Source organism: Vespa mandarinia, chromosome 4 (assembly GCF_050613455.1).
Source record: "Vespa mandarinia isolate Hongniang chromosome 4, ASM5061345v1, whole genome shotgun sequence".
Taxonomy (NCBI): Eukaryota; Metazoa; Arthropoda; class Insecta; order Hymenoptera; family Vespidae; genus Vespa; species Vespa mandarinia.
The window spans coordinates 5,399,679-5,416,405 of NC_140813.1; the positions used below are offsets into that span (position 1 = coordinate 5,399,679).

General features: G+C 30.1%; 3 protein-coding genes across 10 annotated transcripts; 2 read left to right on the top strand and 1 right to left on the bottom strand.

The window, feature by feature from the left end:
• Nucleotides 1-2,698: 2,698 nt before the first annotated feature.
• LOC118445789 (uncharacterized) lies at nt 2,699-10,929 on the top strand. Of its 7 annotated transcripts, none has more exons than XM_035875689.2 (15): nt 2,699-3,602; nt 4,421-4,564; nt 5,207-5,403; nt 5,617-5,758; nt 5,838-5,934; nt 6,044-6,232; nt 6,305-6,457; nt 6,543-6,819; nt 6,910-7,188; nt 7,266-7,473; nt 7,554-7,741; nt 7,828-8,120; nt 8,422-8,703; nt 9,509-9,691; nt 9,781-10,929. In XM_035875689.2, exons 2-15 carry the CDS (start codon nt 4,434-4,436, stop codon nt 9,937-9,939), a joined length of 2,778 nt encoding a protein of 925 aa, XP_035731582.2. In that variant the 5' UTR covers nt 2,699-3,602; nt 4,421-4,433; the 3' UTR covers nt 9,940-10,929. The 7 variants fall into 7 exon arrangements, with proteins under 7 accessions (XP_035731582.2, XP_035731583.2, XP_035731584.2 ...); XM_035875690.2 differs by having other exon boundaries at nt 2,699-3,456; XM_035875691.2 differs by having other exon boundaries at nt 2,699-3,397.
• A 1,353-nt stretch (nt 10,930-12,282) lies between these two features.
• On the bottom strand, nt 12,283-14,203 carry CSN6 (COP9 signalosome subunit 6). Its single transcript, XM_035875699.2, has 6 exons — nt 14,046-14,203; nt 13,518-13,825; nt 13,153-13,436; nt 12,913-13,078; nt 12,642-12,835; nt 12,283-12,551 (listed from the first exon to the last, which is right to left on the bottom strand). The coding sequence occupies exons 2-6, from the start codon at nt 13,774-13,776 to the stop codon at nt 12,411-12,413; spliced, it is 1,044 nt and encodes a 347-aa protein (XP_035731592.1). The 5' UTR covers nt 13,777-13,825; nt 14,046-14,203; the 3' UTR covers nt 12,283-12,410.
• A 62-nt stretch (nt 14,204-14,265) lies between these two features.
• TRAM (translocating chain-associated membrane protein 1) lies at nt 14,266-16,450 on the top strand. Of its 2 annotated transcripts, none has more exons than XM_035875697.2 (7): nt 14,266-14,600; nt 14,996-15,175; nt 15,233-15,348; nt 15,422-15,634; nt 15,718-15,827; nt 15,900-16,187; nt 16,278-16,450. In XM_035875697.2, exons 1-7 carry the CDS (start codon nt 14,469-14,471, stop codon nt 16,280-16,282), a joined length of 1,044 nt encoding a protein of 347 aa, XP_035731590.1. In that variant the 5' UTR covers nt 14,266-14,468; the 3' UTR covers nt 16,283-16,450. The 2 variants fall into 2 exon arrangements, with proteins under 2 accessions (XP_035731590.1, XP_035731589.2); XM_035875696.2 differs by having other exon boundaries at nt 16,315-16,450.
• The last annotated feature ends 277 nt before the right edge of the window (nt 16,451-16,727 follow it).

Sequence of the window (16,727 nt, forward strand, 5' to 3'; positions counted from 1 at the left end):
GAAGTAAAAGCGGTCGGACAATATCGCACGACGGGAATTTAATAAAGGTAGGAGTCTCATGGACGTTGCGTAGAACGTGGCTAAAAGAAATGGACGTGGAGCGTGTCCAGCATGCACAGAACCACCTTTTGGCCGTCTTTATCTTCCTTTTTCTGACAATTTTCTTTTCCACGAGCTTACTCCCTCTTCACTGTTACTTACCCAGACGTATTATCCTTTCTTTCTTTCCAACTCTTTCTCTTTTACACTTTCTCAACGAGGCTTCTTTCTCTCTTTTTATTAGAAATTCGTTCGACTTTTCTTTCTCTCTCTCTCTCTCTCTCTCTCTCTCCCTCTCTTTCTCTCTCTCTTTCTCTTTCTCTGTCTCTCTTTCTCTGTCTTTGCCTCTGTCTCTGTCTCCTTTTTTCTTAGCTTACATTACAGGATATACGGGATAAGCTTTTTAAATTGAGATACTTGAATATCTCGAAAACAAAGTATTTTCGAAAAAAGAAATAAAAAAAAGTTTGAAACAAAAATCGTTCTCTCCAAAAAATAACAACTTTTATCTGAAATATATTTTTTATTCAGCCTCTAATTTTCTACGATATTAAATATTGTTTAGAAAAAAAAACTTTCTATTGCCTTGCCTTGTATCGCTGGTTACAGGTAAATAATAACAGGTAGGCGAATAACAATTAACAATTAGCAACTGGCAACTAACAACTGGCAATTGGCTTTACTTTATATTATAAACGATTATAAAATATGAGTTATTATATTTATAAAATCAAAAAAATAATTAGACAAAGGAAACTGTAATATATAATATTTGTCATGAAACATATAACTATTATTATTAATTAAAAAGTGTTTCTTTTTTCTTTTGACGAGAATCCAAACAATTTCTCGAGGGTATATGTTCCATATAGTAATAAATGACCCTTCAGAGAAAGTCTAATAGACCGCTGCTAAGGGTCCGCATGGCTAAATGTTCCGGTACGGGATAAAATATAATATAAACTTTTTTCTATATTTTCCAGTTAGATGATTAATTGATATATATAAATATATATATATATATATATATATATATATAATATTTTACTCGTTTTATTTGTTATTTATATCCTCTATGAAAGAATTAAGCGAATGTCGCTGTATAGCAATAAGAAAGAACAAGTTGATAAATTAAAAAGACAATGTTGATAACTTGAAGACAATAAGTCGAAAATGATCCTGCGACCTGGGTCAATGATACGAAAATTTTATATAACTTCACCGATGGTTCACAATTTGAAAATTGCATTATAGATGATAGTATGCATCAAGTGATGATTTCACGATCATATTTCATTTTACATAAAACAATCACAATATCTATGGTTTAAATGAAAATAAATAATGCATTTAACAAAAATGTCAAGTGGTGCAATCGTATTTTTTTCAATGTATTATGGAATTCGAGAATATTGTTAATTGTGAAACGAAGCTCTGAAACATTTCAAATTAAAATGTAAATAATATAATCGATCTAGTAAGCAACAATATTTGATTACATTACAATGATCTGCTCGACTTTTGAAAATCGAATCAATAAAAACAAGCCGATGTTCATTACGAAAAAAAAAAAAACTCCTACAAAAATAATACAATATTTTAAAATATTACATATCTTTGATCCTTAATTTATTTTACACTGTGCCACTATCGCGGAAACAATACACTTGATCTATATATCGATTATGCTCAATTGCTAAGACAGGTGATAAATATCATCAAGTTACCGACAATAAAAATAGAAATTTAATATTATCAATCGATAAGAAAGATATCTACTATGACCAAATATTACGTAATTGGTCGGTAAAGTAAAGAGTTACTTTTACTGACTATTTTTAATCCATTTTGCAAAACAAAATATTGTGCGTTTTTTTAACTGGTTAGTAAGAATGATAACTATCACGTGCACGAAAAATCGAAGTAACCTGCAGATATCAATGAATCACAATTGAGTCTTGTTTCCGTTTTATTATCCTTTCTATGGCTTATGATCTTGACGTAGAAATAGAACTTGGCTGCTTTAGGATTAATTTATACTATCTTTCTCTTTTAGGCGTATATGACTTCAGCAACAGATATGATCAAACTATGAACTACGAATGCAATAGAAAAACAATATCCCCATTAACTTATAATCGATTCACGTATAATGTGACATTCGAGTTAGTTTTATAGAAATTTTTCTAATAAATATAATAATACATTTGATAAAAGCAAGAAAAAAAGCATATGACAAATTATAATTTTTCGAAGATAAATTAATCTAAGTGTTCGTAACTCGACGTTATTTCTAATTTTATCAAAATTTCAATTTATTATATATTTAACGTGTATTTTAAATTTTCCTACGAAAGGGAATAGATTTTAAAATTCGAGATAAATAAAAAAAAAAAAATAAAAAAAACAAAGAATGATTACCTTCGTCTCTTTATTTTTTTCTCTAAGTCGATAATACAGAAATCTCTCTATATATACCAATGATTTTACCGACGAAGAATTACTTAGGGTGAAACGTTTGAAACTTTACAATAGAAATTGTATGCATATAGAAGTTTGGTCCAGGGCGCCGGCGCCGTTCTATAAATAACAAGATAGCGGGGTGGTGAAATGGAATGAATAGAGAGAGGGGATAGATAGTCCGGGTCTACGGAGACCGGCGAAATCTTACGAAGAAAACGACGTACGCACGTACGACGACGCGGCAGTAGTAACGTCCGTGGCAGTGCGGTCGTTCTTTCGTGCGCCCTCATATAAACCCAAGATATAATACCATGCCATTTGATTTTACCCCTTTTCCCCTTTCCGGAATACGTTTAATGAGAAGTATATAGTGATTATAATCAAAAGAATAAAGAAGGTCGGCCTAAGATTTTAAAGGTTACAAAAATAAATAATAAAAACGAAGAATAAAACCGATATTGTGATGGTATAGGTTTTTTTTTATCAAGAAAGAGAAAAGAGAGAGAGAGAGAGAGAGAGAGAGAGAGAGAGAGAGAAAGAGAGAGAGGGGAAGAGATATAGAAAAAGAAAAAAGTAACGTGCAACAGAGGGAGAGACATCAGAAAAAGAGGGGAAGGTGTAGAAGGGGGAGGAAGTAATCAACTATGTGCCGGCGTTTCAAGGATCAAAAAAGGAGTTGGCCGCAGAGCGTCGTGCCTTGCGGCACCGGGACAACGCGTCTCAAGATCTGACTCTTCTTCGTTTTGAAGAATCGAACGAGCAAGCACGAATAAACAGAAATAAAGAGAAAGAGAGAGAGAGAGAAAAAAAAGAGAGCGAAAGAGAGAGAGAGAGAGAAAAGGAGAGTGTGTGTCTGTGCGTAAACGTAAAAGTGCCGGTAAAGAAGGGAGGAAAGGTGATTATATAAACGGGGTGATGCTCTCTCTCTGTTCAAGAAAATAAGTCGAAAGAACGGTGTGTTGTACCTCGAACGACGTCCATCTCGCCCCTGCTACGAGAGAAAGCGCCTAATTATATATCAACGTGCATCGCGCATGCGTAGAATTTACGAAATGTCGCGGGACGTAACGCACCCTCTCAACTCGCCAAAGAGTACTCTTGTAACGTGATCAAACGGGCTTATAAAATACATAATTTTTTATTTTTTCTTTATTTTTTTATATATATTTTTTTATTTTTTTTTATTTTTTTTATTTATTTATTTTTTTTTTTATTAATCTAAACAAATATAATAGTAACTTTGAGAATCAAATTTTAATGATAGAATTTATGATACTCATTCATATCAAATAGAAAAAAAAGTTTCGTTAATAATTTTAATTCCATTAAAAGGACATCGTTATAATTATAAGTGTCATCGTCATTATTATCCGTATCATCATTATCGTCGTATTAACTTAAGGTGTTAATTTTTTACGATAGTAAACCAAGTAAAGATTTTCTCGAGAAAGGCCCTTAAGAGGGTGAAAAGGGTCGATAACGTTTCTAAGCATCGTTGCAGCCTGATAGGCACCTTCGTAGACGCGTTTGTAAACGTTCCTTACTACGAAAAAAATTGGCTCTCTCACCATACAATATAATAATATCTATAGAATATATATATTTATATATATATATATATATATATATATATATATATATATATAGGTCAATACGAAATAGAACACAACTCACCGTGGGCTAGATGCCAAAGAAAATGTTAACTGACAATCGCGTTGTCTCGTAAATTCGAATGATTAGAAAATACGCGTTTCACAGTGTGAATCGGTTCATCGTGATCAATCTTCATCTATTAATAGTGTTTCCTCGATAACAGAAAATCAATTGGATAGGTGAAAAATATTAAATAAAAAAAAGGAAGAAAAATAAACGAAAAAATGAAAAAGAACGATAGGTAAAATTTCGTTTTTCTCGACAGATTCACGTCTACGATGGCTTTAGTTATGCTTCCTTGCGATCTACCATGGTGGCCAGCTGTGGTAAAACAATTAGACAGGGCAGCGCTCGCCAAAAACTCCACGGATCTTTTGGACGCGATGCAGAGATTGCACGACATGTGCAAGTAAGCGTGACATTTTACGCATCTTATTGTATTACGTTACGTAGCGTTAAGTAAAAACACAAAATTATAGATAGAAGGACATATAAGTGTGTGTCACGTCCACGTGTATAGATATTTTATTGTATTATTTAAAAATGATTTCAAACATACGGCAATGAATGAAAGAAAAAGAAAAAGGAAAAGACGAAAAAGAAATGATTTTCTCTTGTCTCTGATTTATAATAATATTTCTGTTTGACATAGTTGCAAAATTAACTCGTTGAGATACGACAATGCACACGTACGCGAAACTATATTCGGTCGATGATCTCACGCCTGTATTTTATTTTGTTTGATGTTACTGCTCGGAGGAGCGTAAAATTTACGACGAACTTGTCGCGTCTGCGCGTTAGAGAAACGTTTAAGGATCTCGTTAAAGTGTCTCATCTTTTATGATCCTCTTAAAAAGATATTCCTGAATCTTTTATGAAAAGGAGTGACAAAATAAAAAATCAACGAGATAAAAAGAAATTTTAACGACCGAACAGAATCACTATAAAAAAAAAACGAGATTTCAATTTCGCGGGTTGTGAAAGATGGCGCTTGTTTGTTTATTGTTTCCATTTTATTTTCTTTTAACAACCGCGCGAATGTTCGTTTCAGCATAAGCCTAGATCCTGAGGAAGACATTCAAGATCCTGAGTTATTCACAGAATTGGCGAAATTTCTCGATGAGGATCTTGACTCTGTTGAACGTGAACAGGTATTCACAAAAACAATACCACGAATGGTAGAGAGAGCTAAATCTCTGAGATCCACGAAACCTCCTCAGGGCTTACACTACAGTTTACAGCAACAGGGTAAACCATCGCAATATTTAACAAACAAATAAAAATGACAAATAATAAAATGCAGAGAAAAAGATTTGAAAAAGAAAAAAAATGAAGAGAAATTTCAAATTTTTATTTTTTTGTTAAAACATCTCAATCATTTACGAACATATATATATATATATATATATATATATATATATATATATATAATAATTTTCGACTTTTTTCTTTTTTAATTAGGAGATAGCGTCGAATATAGCTATGCTTTTGTCTCTTCTCTTATCGCTAACGCATTTTTCTCGACCTATCCAAAACGAACGACAAAAACACATCCTACATTAAGAGACTTCAACTTCACGAATTTCTTCAAACACCTTCACACGTGAGTCGAATCCAACTGAAATGAAAATTATAATAATAATCCTTTACGAAATATCGACGAAGATATTGCTATGTCTTAGGAATTGTCAGAAAGCAAAATTGAAGAGCATATTTCGTTACTATGATTATATTGAAATCGAAGGTGCATTAGATGGGCGAGTGATTATTTCGAGACAGGTAAAATGAAAGTGCGTTTGTTGAGAATGATATGAATTAGATAAAATAAGCAAATGAAAGAAATAATAAAAAGGTGAATTATTTTAATCCGTTCGTTTATTGTACATAGGTAATGACGTCAAAACAATGGTTGACCATAGAAGATTGGCTTGAAAGTAATGTACCACTTTGTCCTTTGACGATTCGTCACGAAGGTCGTTTAGGTAGACAAGATACAGAAACTGTTTACGTTTGTTTCGCAAGCGCAAGATTTGGGGGTGGAGTACTTGACGGTGATATTACGCAAGAAACCATACATGTAAATAAATATTATTGTGTAATTGGATAACATCCAATATTAAATTACGAAGAAAATCATTCTCTATTTTAGCTAGCAACTCATCCAGAAATGATCGCAGCAATTTTGTCAGTCGAGGCTTTGGAGGACAATGAAGCTTTGATAGTGGAAAATGTTAGACGTATATCTATCATAAACGATCCCCATAACAGAGCAATATTCGAAGCTGTTCCCAAGCCCAATACCGTAATATAGTATACTAATTATGATAAATAAGTTGTTCACCTTTTTATAAATATTTTATTCAAATATTATTTATATCTTTTTTAAGGTAACCATTTGCTGTATAGACCCGGAAGATTATTCAAGATTACCATTAACGCAATTCGAAGAAGACAACATTTTGAGAGAAATGAACAAATCACTTTTAGGATTTCGACAAAGACATGTACCGAGTAGCCCAACAGATCCAATCAAAACTGAATTAGATGCCGATGGAAGTCTAGGAGCTCGGAGATTGTCACCAATTGGTGAAAGTTTCAGTAGTACTCCACCTGAAATTGAGAATGAAAATAAGTTCTATGAGACTGGTGATGGCACGAAAGATGGTTAGAAACTTAACAATTTGACAATTATTTTCATAGTAACATCTGCTATGATAATATTGATTAGATCATTACATTTCCTAATTCAAACAGTTGAAACAACGACATTTGGTGAATTGAGCAAATCACCGAGTGGTACTGAACTTCGAACAAAACCGAACGGTAAATTTGTCCGATCAGCGAGCCCTCGAAGAGTTTGCAAGGACAGTAGTTGTACAAACAAAAAAAATCGTTTTATTGTTCTTGGATCCAGTGGTGAAGTTTTACCGGTCACTCGCAAATCTCTTGGTCAAATGTCTGTTTACAGTAGTTGCAATAGTCAAAGTACGGATAGTTTTCACAGTGCAAAAGACACAATGGACGAAGAAGTTGGTACGTAGAAAAACGATCATTATTCTCGATTTCGTTTACAATTATTACAACTGAGTAGAATTTTTTATCGATTTTAGACGAAGAAGAACAAAAGTTAACGAGACGTTACAGCTCGCAATTGGATACACCCGAAAGACGAGGTACATTTGCACAAAGATTAAAAGAAGCTCTCAAACGAGAAAGTACAGCCACTGGTGCATCTACTTCCAATACTTCTTCCGGTGAAAGTAGTTATGCTGTTGGAATAAGTATCGCGGGAAGTCACGTCTGTGATCAAGATATCAAGTAAATCTTTTTAGTTGATACTTATAATTTCGTTTATTTGCTAAGTAATAAGTTAACTATTCTTTAATCAAACATTCCAGACTAAAAAGAGGAGGTTCGAGGGGATTCGTTCTGAGAGACGAGACTGTAGACGAAGATTTTTTGAAAGAGTCTTTAGAAGCAGAACAAAAGTGGTTAGGTAGATTTCGACAAAGTCAACCTCCGGCATTTCAAAGAAGAGAAACCAATGCTAGCAGTAAATATAGTTTCAGTACCGAATATAATTCTGGTAGGTCAAAATACATTTTGTTAAAAATATCTAACTTCAATATTTCTAATATATTGATTAAACATTTTTTATTTTTATTCTATTAGACTTCTGTTCCGAGTTAGAAGAAGTCTACGAGCAATTGTCAAAATGGTTGGAAGATCCGATCACAGAGGATGAAAATCGTGAATTGGATACAAGAGACAGAGCAGTCGTTAGATTCGCTGGTTCGTTGTTAAAACGAGCGCTCAGCGAATCTTTCGCAGGTGTTCCAGTTCAAGAGGGTGAACCTCAACCTTTCATCGATTCGACTGATATAAATCAAAGGCACAAATTAGCTTTAGCTGTGAGAAGTTTAAGTTTAGAACTGGCACGTCAGAAAAGCAGAAGGCAACAATCGGTAAACATTGTTTTTATCTTTTTAAATTTATTATTATGAATAAATATACTAAGCGAATAAAATTCATTCTTAAATCGTGTATCGCCATAGAATGAGAGACGATAAAGATCTATTTTTTATATATATAATCCTGATTATAATATATAAAATATGGAATAATTTCAACGCCATGTTATTAGCCCCAAAAATCATATTCGATAATAAATCATATAGTATAAAGTATGAGAATATGAAAAACAAATGAACATTTTCAAAAGACTTCAAATTTTATTAGACACGCATTTAAAGCTGTACCACACAGGTTTCTGAATCAGAAGAAATAGAATATTATGAAGATGCTTTGAGCGATGAGGCAACGATAACAAAGGATACGAAGGATTGTCAACGCAGGAAACTGCGAGCTGTTGCATTTACTTCTGAGGTATATCAAACCTTGGTCGATGATCATACCACTGTATATCTACCCAAGTCTATAGATAGAAAGATCTCTGGAACTGATGATAATATATCGGAATCAACTTATGTCAATAATACTACGCATGGAAATCCTATAGAGAAGTCCATACAATATTTAGTAAACGAAGTGAGCAGACTTATTCTTAGAGTCACAATAATGATATTGTGAATTAGTATATATATTTAACAATCTAATGCATGAAATAAACGTAATAACGTTGACAACTTCAAACTTTTGTCTGATGCCTATCACTTCGACTATCTATCTCTTTCTCTCTAAAGATGTGCAATAAAAATCTGACAAATATATAAATTTCACATATATATATATATATATATATATATATATATATATATATGTGTATATATATGTATATATATGTATATATATGTATATATATGTGTATACATGTATGTATTAATTATTCATGCATGATCTATATTAAGAACATTGCTTTCAGTAAACACTAGTCCTTAATAATTAACATAACATTCATCTATTTATCTGTCTCTCATTCTATTTACCTTACAATACGCTTTTCTTATTCGTCAAAATTGATAACATACTTTCATCATACGTAAATTAGTAATTATCTTCTTTTCTTCTATAAAGCATTAATTCGATGCAACATCGAACAACGATCGAAAATCGTTTGTTCACAAAGAGAATACTGTAATCCAAATATTTAGATTATGAAACTAAGCATTATCTTTTATGCTTCTTTCTTTTTTACAATCTCATAATTTATTAACAATAATTTTTTTTCCATAGATACTCATTTGCCGCATGTCAATACACTTTTATTGAATATCACGACGATATTGACAAAGGCTACACACACATATATATATATATATACACGCATATACACACACACAGAAATGATAAGTAAAATCATCAAAGGATAATGTCATAATTATTATATTTACAGATACCTCGAGAGAATAGTTCTAACATCGGGGGATTGTTATCTGTAGCAACAGGCAATTGGGGTTGTGGATCAAGATTGAAAGGTGATCCACAATTAAAACTTGTCATACAATGGCTTGCAGCTTCTTTGGCGGGTGTACCAAGATTAATTTATTATACCGCAGGAAATTGTTCTTTATCTAAGGTAAGAATAAAATTAAATTTTAGAATAAGGATATAAAAAAAAAAAAAGAAAAGGAAAATCTAATTCTAATAACATTATTTACATTTTAGTTGGATACAATAAGTAGAGTTCTTCTAGATAGACATTGGTCAGTAGGTGATTTAGCTGCAGCTGTATTAAAGTTTTCCCTACAAGCCATTGAAAAAAGAGTAGAGAACAAAAGTAATCTTTTTGAAGAATTAATTGGTACGGATAAATTGAGTCCTTAGCCTGATCCAATGCTGTCCGTTTTAGTAGACATTCTTGCTACAATGATAGAGGACAGCTTATTAATCTCGCGTGAAAAAAATACTATAGCCGACGACAATTAAACATTGAGATTAATTTGGTACTAAAATATGAAACGAGGTTTACACGTAATAAAAAAAAAATAAGAAAAGGAAAAACAAGAATTCTTTTTTTTTTATTTTTTTTTATTTTTTTTTTTTCAAGAAAAAAAAAAGAGAACGTAAAGATTGCAATAGATAAGATATATAGGTATACGATCGAACAAGATGTTGCTTGTGTTCTACTCTTACATTCCATCTATTTGGTAAACTAAAACTATTGTAAATATAATTTTTTAATCAAATTCCTTTGTAATTCTCTTTTAAACGAATAGAATTTAAAATCATTGATTAGATTTTATAAAATATCAGATAAGTAACAATTATTCCTATACTAAATCGTTGGAATGAAAGAAACGCATGAAAATAAGCAACTTCTTCTATTTTATCTTTCCGAGATTTAAACTAGACTTAACTTCAAAGAGAAATGATCAATGATTAACAAAATACTTTATCACTTAGCATATCAAAATACGATGTATCACAACTGCACAAGTTGTTGTACAAGATAGCCTATCAAAGTAAAAGTAGATATTCTGATATTTTCTGTAAATATATAAGAAACTGCATTTTCAGGGAAACAGGTTAAATGAATATACAGGAGTAGCAGTATTTAAAAGAAAAGAAAAAGAAAAAAAAATAATAATAACTTTATAGCACAGCTATTATGTTAGACAGATGTACAATATGATATATTAGTAACACGAATGTATGACATGTCAATTCTAATTTTTTGTTTATACAATGAAATATATTTGCATATAATAATTAATGAAACACAATATATACTAATCTATATATTTTATACAGTAAAATTTGCAAGACATATATATATATATATATATATATATATATATATATATATATATATACATACACATATATATATATAAAGAGTAATTGCTAGTACAAGCAGAAGGATGATACTCCAATATCAAAAGCAACAAAAATAAAGAGAAGAAAAAGAAAGAAATAAAATCCAAAAAGTACTTTCAGTTTAAAAAAAAATAAGTTCGCCTATACTCAATTTATACCCATATGGTCCAAAAATATCAGGAATATTTCACAAATTTATATATGCTCTTTATGAAAATTCTACTTTCTGCAGCAGATATATCAATATTTAACGAGAGAAAAGTGACTATTTCTAAAGTGATATTTTAAGCGAACTCTGCGCTTATACAAACATTGATTTATACAGAGTAATTAAGAATGCTGCTTTTACTATAAATAAAACTCTGCACAATACAATAAGCTCTAGTTAAGAATAATAAATAGTTCAAGCAAATAAGGTTGCAAACCTCAATCTTATCGAAATTTGATAAAAAAAAATTGAAGGATTTTGATTAGAAAACTTCCTATTTGGTGAATAATCTTTGTGGTTTACAACTTTATACAGCTGAGATATTATAACAATGAATAGAATTTTAGAAAAACTTTTTGTCATATTTTATAAACAAATATACAGGCTGCTTTTTATATATCAAATAATTTGTATACATCTACTTATATGAATTAGATATTAATGTAGCCTGTGAAGGAAAATGCGTCTATTAACACAAGGTCTTCCATTACAAAACAACGAGTGAAAGTATTCATCAAAAAATTCTCTCTTATGTACTATTTACATGTATCTCATTTTTGAACATATTATATTATGTTTGTATTGAACATATATGACCCTATAGATTTATGTAAAAACTATGAATTATTTTTTTATATTATAATAACGAAAGCCTAATTTATTTCAACAAATTTGTCTATAAATCGACACGTTCAATTACATAATCGATATATAAAATTTTTTTGAATTATTGTTCAATAAGTTATATTAAATTGTTCTTTCAATATTGTTTATTACCTAATACAAAACTGAATGTGAAGTAAAGCAATATGATTCACACAATGCATCACAGGCTTTATTGACTTTACATCTTAAAGATAGTTTATATATCCTACAGCACAGTTAATGAGATACCGCATTCCTGGTTTATTGTTTCTAAATCAAAGCATATGAAGAAGGTATATAAATATTTTCTATAAGTATCATAAATACCCTTCGTTATGTTTTGCTTTTTACTTTTTATATAAGTGAAACATCTTACTTCAGTCAATTAACTTATAAAACTATAATTAAGTGTACCTGCTTAGAGCTTTATTCCATATTCAATACAATATACTTCATCATTCTGCAAAATTTACTCACCAATTGCACTGATGATTTCATTTTCCAAATCCTGAGTTTATTATCTTAATTAGGAATAAGAAAAGGAAAGTATAAAAAAAAAAAAAAAAAAAAAAAAAAAAAAAAGAAAAAAAAAAGGAAAAAAAAAACAAGAAGTTCCATTCACTTATCAAAAAAACAAACTTCGCAAACGCCGACCAACACCTTGTCTATCATAGAGTATATTGAATTTGTTTACAAATTGATTTATATTATTGCAACCTTTGGTTATAATGCCCAAGTATGTTATCAGACCAAAATCATTGCATTGCTGAAATAAAATATAAATAAATCATTATACTTGCGTAAATGTAATATAGAAAGAAAAAATAAATAAATAAAAGGAAATTTAAATACATACATTATAAAAATCAGCTTTAAATTTAGGATTATTTAAAACAGGCAAACGATATCCAAGAGAACAGGCAGCTCTTAATACTTCATGATTTCCTTTTAATTCGCCATTCTGTACCGCTTGTACATATCTTAATACTAATTTTACTCTCGAGTGTAACATTTTGATAGCACTATGTTGAGCTGCCAAATGTTTTGCCACTAAAATATTTAAGAAAAATTATATGAAATTTGTAAAGTAAAAGATTATAACTTTTAATAGGCAAAAAAAATTTTACCCAAAGAACTTTCTCCCTGTTCATTGCTGCACATTCTTGCAACATGATCAACTCCAATCCTTTCTGCTTCTTCTGTAGCTAATGTATAAGTCAATGGAACAAATAGCATAGTAGCTTCTCCATTAACTAAATCGATCACAGACTCATACATGGAAACAGATAATTTCTGTAAAAAATATACATTATATAGAACGTTTTTAAGTATTCTAAGAATCAATAGTTCCATGAAGTTTCTCTTACATCTGTATTTTTTGGTCTTGGATCCAATTTTAATAATACTGGACTTTCATTGATTTCACAAATCTGTTTGTGTACTCTAATATCTCTCTCATTAGGCATATCTCCTGTGGTATACCATCCAAGAAAATCCATTTCACTAAAGACTTGTTTAAATTGTTCCTCTTTTGTATTATAGTAATCCCTATCAATGATAACATCGTCGCCAATGCATGTAAACAATAATTCAAAGGAATTCATAATCTCTATATTACGTCCTTTTTGTTTTCCTATTAATGCTCCATATACTGAAAAAGAAATTTGTCATTTTAATCATTTGATTATAGACCTAAGCTTATAAGAAAATAAATAATGCAAGATCAAGCTACCTAATTGTTCAGCTCCTTCTTGAGCTCTTAATCTAGTCCAATGTTCGCTAACATTCATGATAACCAGAGGATGTAAACTGATAGACACTGAACCAACTGTACCAGAAGATGCCATGACTTTGATCGCACTTGTAAGATTAGCAGATGCTTTGGGATCTCTCTCTGATGTATCTTCGTCAACTTCCATTGGTATTTCCACCGGAGCTACATTATTATCATCCACTTCCATATCGCTACTTCTTTGCTTAGACTCATTCATATTATCAAAAAGGCTGAATAGCCCTCTTGGACGGTATTTTTATCGATGCCTTAATAAAAAAAAAAAAAAAAAAAAGAATAAGTAATATCAATGAAATGCAAAACGATTGCAAATCAACAATATAAGACTCTGCATGACATAGAAAATTTATTATAGAAAATAAGACAAACAATATTCATTTTGTATAAATTTAATCACGCATGTGATTGATGTTAACCATCAATAATTCGATGATTAACAACTTTATGATGAAAATAATAATAACGTACTTTCTGTATTTGTCTCGTTGCCTGAGTAAATAGAACGTCCTACGTTCACGACGATCACCTCAAATGTACAAAAAAGTAAGCTTATATGGAATAATAGTTCACTTATGTTCGCTAATGTCGTGGTTGACGAGCGCGCTATCTGGCGTTAAAGATCGGTGAAAATTTAGGATACACTAGCTCCGCGTGAAGTTTAAAAAAGGAACTAATGTTGATGATTATTGAAACGTTAACAGACCTCCTATCGACAACGTGGTTGAACGTGGTCACACGCTTTTAAACCGGGAGCCACGTAAAGTAGTGAATGGTCAGTAGAAGTTAGTAGTCAGCCTGAATGCGGTGGTGAGCGGTAGTAAGATACGAGGTACCGCTCGTAACTCTACGATTCAAAACTATCGCGTCCAACAAAAGTGATTTTTTACAAAAATGGTTGCAATAAAAGGCCGAAAAAATTCTAACAAGAATCCACCGATATTCAGTCATGAATTTATTATTCAAAATCACGCCGATATCGTTTCCTGCATAGCTATGATTTTTGTAATCGGTTTAATGGTACAGGTCAGTGGCCGTATTATTTAGTTCATACACATAATTAAACGAATATTAATTTTTCGCGATTTTTTTTTCTATATATCATTTCATTTGTATACATAATAGAAATCACGAAGTTTCTATGAAGATTATTAAATGTTTCAATAATAATATTTGACTTTGACAAGTCAAATTAAGTCAGTACATAATGAACATATGTTACTCAATAACACGAATTTCTTAATTTACTTCAATTTACTTTTATCATTCGGATTAATTAATAAATCATCAATAATTATTAATGATTATTTCATTTTATAATATATTATTTCTACATGTAAATACATAAATCTTTAAGATAATTTTTACGAATATATAAATTTTTTTATTAAAGTTTAAAAGTTTTTAAATGTAAATTGCAGGTTACATCACCATGGGCTTATACATTTATTGCCATACATCATAATATATCTACAGCAACTACTGATGATCTGACATTACCACAAAAATATACAATTGGATGGAAAGATGCATGTGCTGTATTTTTTTATTTCTTAATAATTATTGTAATGCATGCTGTATTCCAAGAATATATATTTGATGTAAGTATCATTATATATAGAAAAGGATTTTTATATTATAAAGTATTTTCTTTGTAGAAAATATCAAAACGACTTCACTTAAGCAAAGTAAAACTTGCAAAGTTCAATGAATCCAGTCAATTGGTACTATTTTATTTGCTGTCCGTTATTTGGGGCATTGATATTATAATCAGGTAAAAAGTTATATCTCTTATTATATGTTAATTTAAATGGAATCTCCGTATTTATAACTTGTTAATGTTTCAGAGATAATTTATTATTAAATATAACTTCCTTGTGGTTGGATTATCCAATACTCTTATCTTTCTCTTTAAAGTTATTTTTTATTGGACAACTTTCTTACTGGTTACATTGTTACCCAGAATTATATTTTCAAAGAATAAAAAAAGAAGATATTGCACAACGTGTTATATATACTACTGTAGGGTTGTTCTTCACTTTTACAGCCTATTTCTTGAAGTATGAAAATTTTATAATTTCATTTAGATACTTGAATTATTAATATTATTAATATTATTTATTCTTCATTATAATTATTACAGTTTCCAACAAGTAGGCATAATATTATTTGTTCTTCATTATACTGGAGATGTTTTACTACATGGTGCAAGAATTAATCACTTTGTTAATCAGAAAGAAAATGTAACAAGAAGTGAGTTTCATAAATCATTTATATTCTTTATGCATATAATAATTGAAAATAATATTATTAAATTTTTTACAGTATGGTTCCTGATCGCCAATTCAATATATGTATTTGTTCATATTGCATCTTTAGTGCTTACATTTATAGTATTTTTTTATGGATTCAATCAAATTGAAAGTTCATTTGATTACTCCACTGGAAACTTCAATATTCCGATTGTACAATACACTGTTTTAAGTGTGATTATATTTTTCCAAATTTATCTTTTACATAAATTTGTTATGAGACAAATTAAACGTGCTCGAGAGAATACAACTCCTGTTATTACGAAAATAAAACCAAAACAAAAATTGAAAAAAAAGGAAGGTGAGTTTAAATATAAAATAAGTTAAGATATTTCGATTTATAAGATATTTACATTTGATATTTAATCTGTATTTTTAATTAAAAATACAGATTAAATATCAAATTTTATTATAACTTGTATTTTTAGGTAAAAAATCAACCTTGTCTGAAGATGATGAATTACCTGAAGTAGATCAGGCAACTAAAAAGAATTTAAGATCTCGTTCTTCTACGAAAGCAAAATAACTTCGTATACACACACACACACACACACACACACATATTTAATAAAACTGTATAAGGCTGATTAAATATCAGATACCATTCACTTCTGTATAATCAGTATCAAAAAGTGAATATTCCGAAATATATGGGTTCTTCCTTAACCATAGGATTCATAAAAGAAATTAAATTTTAATGTAATTCAAGGAAATCATGAAAACATCTTCACAACTTATGTATATTAAATATTCTAATTACAAAAATAAAATCTTTTTATATAATTATCGCATTTGTCGTTTTCTCAATACATAAAAATGATATAAAAGTGTCTTTATTAAT

What these genes read in the sequence shown, in the direction of transcription:
- LOC118445789 (XM_035875689.2), top strand. Translation starts at nt 4,434, where the DNA reads ATGGCTTTAGTTATGCTTCCTTGCGATCTACCATGGTGGCCAGCTGTG. An exon ending in CACAATGGACGAAGAAGTTG is followed by an intron (nt 7,189 to 7,265) that starts GTACGTAGAAAA and finishes TATCGATTTTAG; the next exon opens with ACGAAGAAGAACAAAAGTTA. An exon ending in CAGTACCGAATATAATTCTG is followed by an intron (nt 7,742 to 7,827) that starts GTAGGTCAAAAT and finishes TTATTCTATTAG; the next exon opens with ACTTCTGTTCCGAGTTAGAA.
- CSN6 (XM_035875699.2), bottom strand. Translation starts at nt 13,776, where the DNA reads ATGAATGAGTCTAAGCAAAGAAGTAGCGATATGGAAGTGGATGATAAT. An exon ending in AGAAGGAGCTGAACAATTAG is followed by an intron (nt 13,437 to 13,517) that starts GTAGCTTGATCT and finishes TTTCTTTTTCAG; the next exon opens with TATATGGAGCATTAATAGGA. An exon ending in ACAGGGAGAAAGTTCTTTGG is followed by an intron (nt 12,836 to 12,912) that starts GTAAAATTTTTT and finishes TAAATATTTTAG; the next exon opens with TGGCAAAACATTTGGCAGCT.
- TRAM (XM_035875696.2), top strand. Translation starts at nt 14,469, where the DNA reads ATGGTTGCAATAAAAGGCCGAAAAAATTCTAACAAGAATCCACCGATA. An exon ending in TTTACAGCCTATTTCTTGAA is followed by an intron (nt 15,635 to 15,717) that starts GTATGAAAATTT and finishes TAATTATTACAG; the next exon opens with TTTCCAACAAGTAGGCATAA. An exon ending in AAAATTGAAAAAAAAGGAAG is followed by an intron (nt 16,188 to 16,314) that starts GTGAGTTTAAAT and finishes TTGTATTTTTAG; the next exon opens with GTAAAAAATCAACCTTGTCT.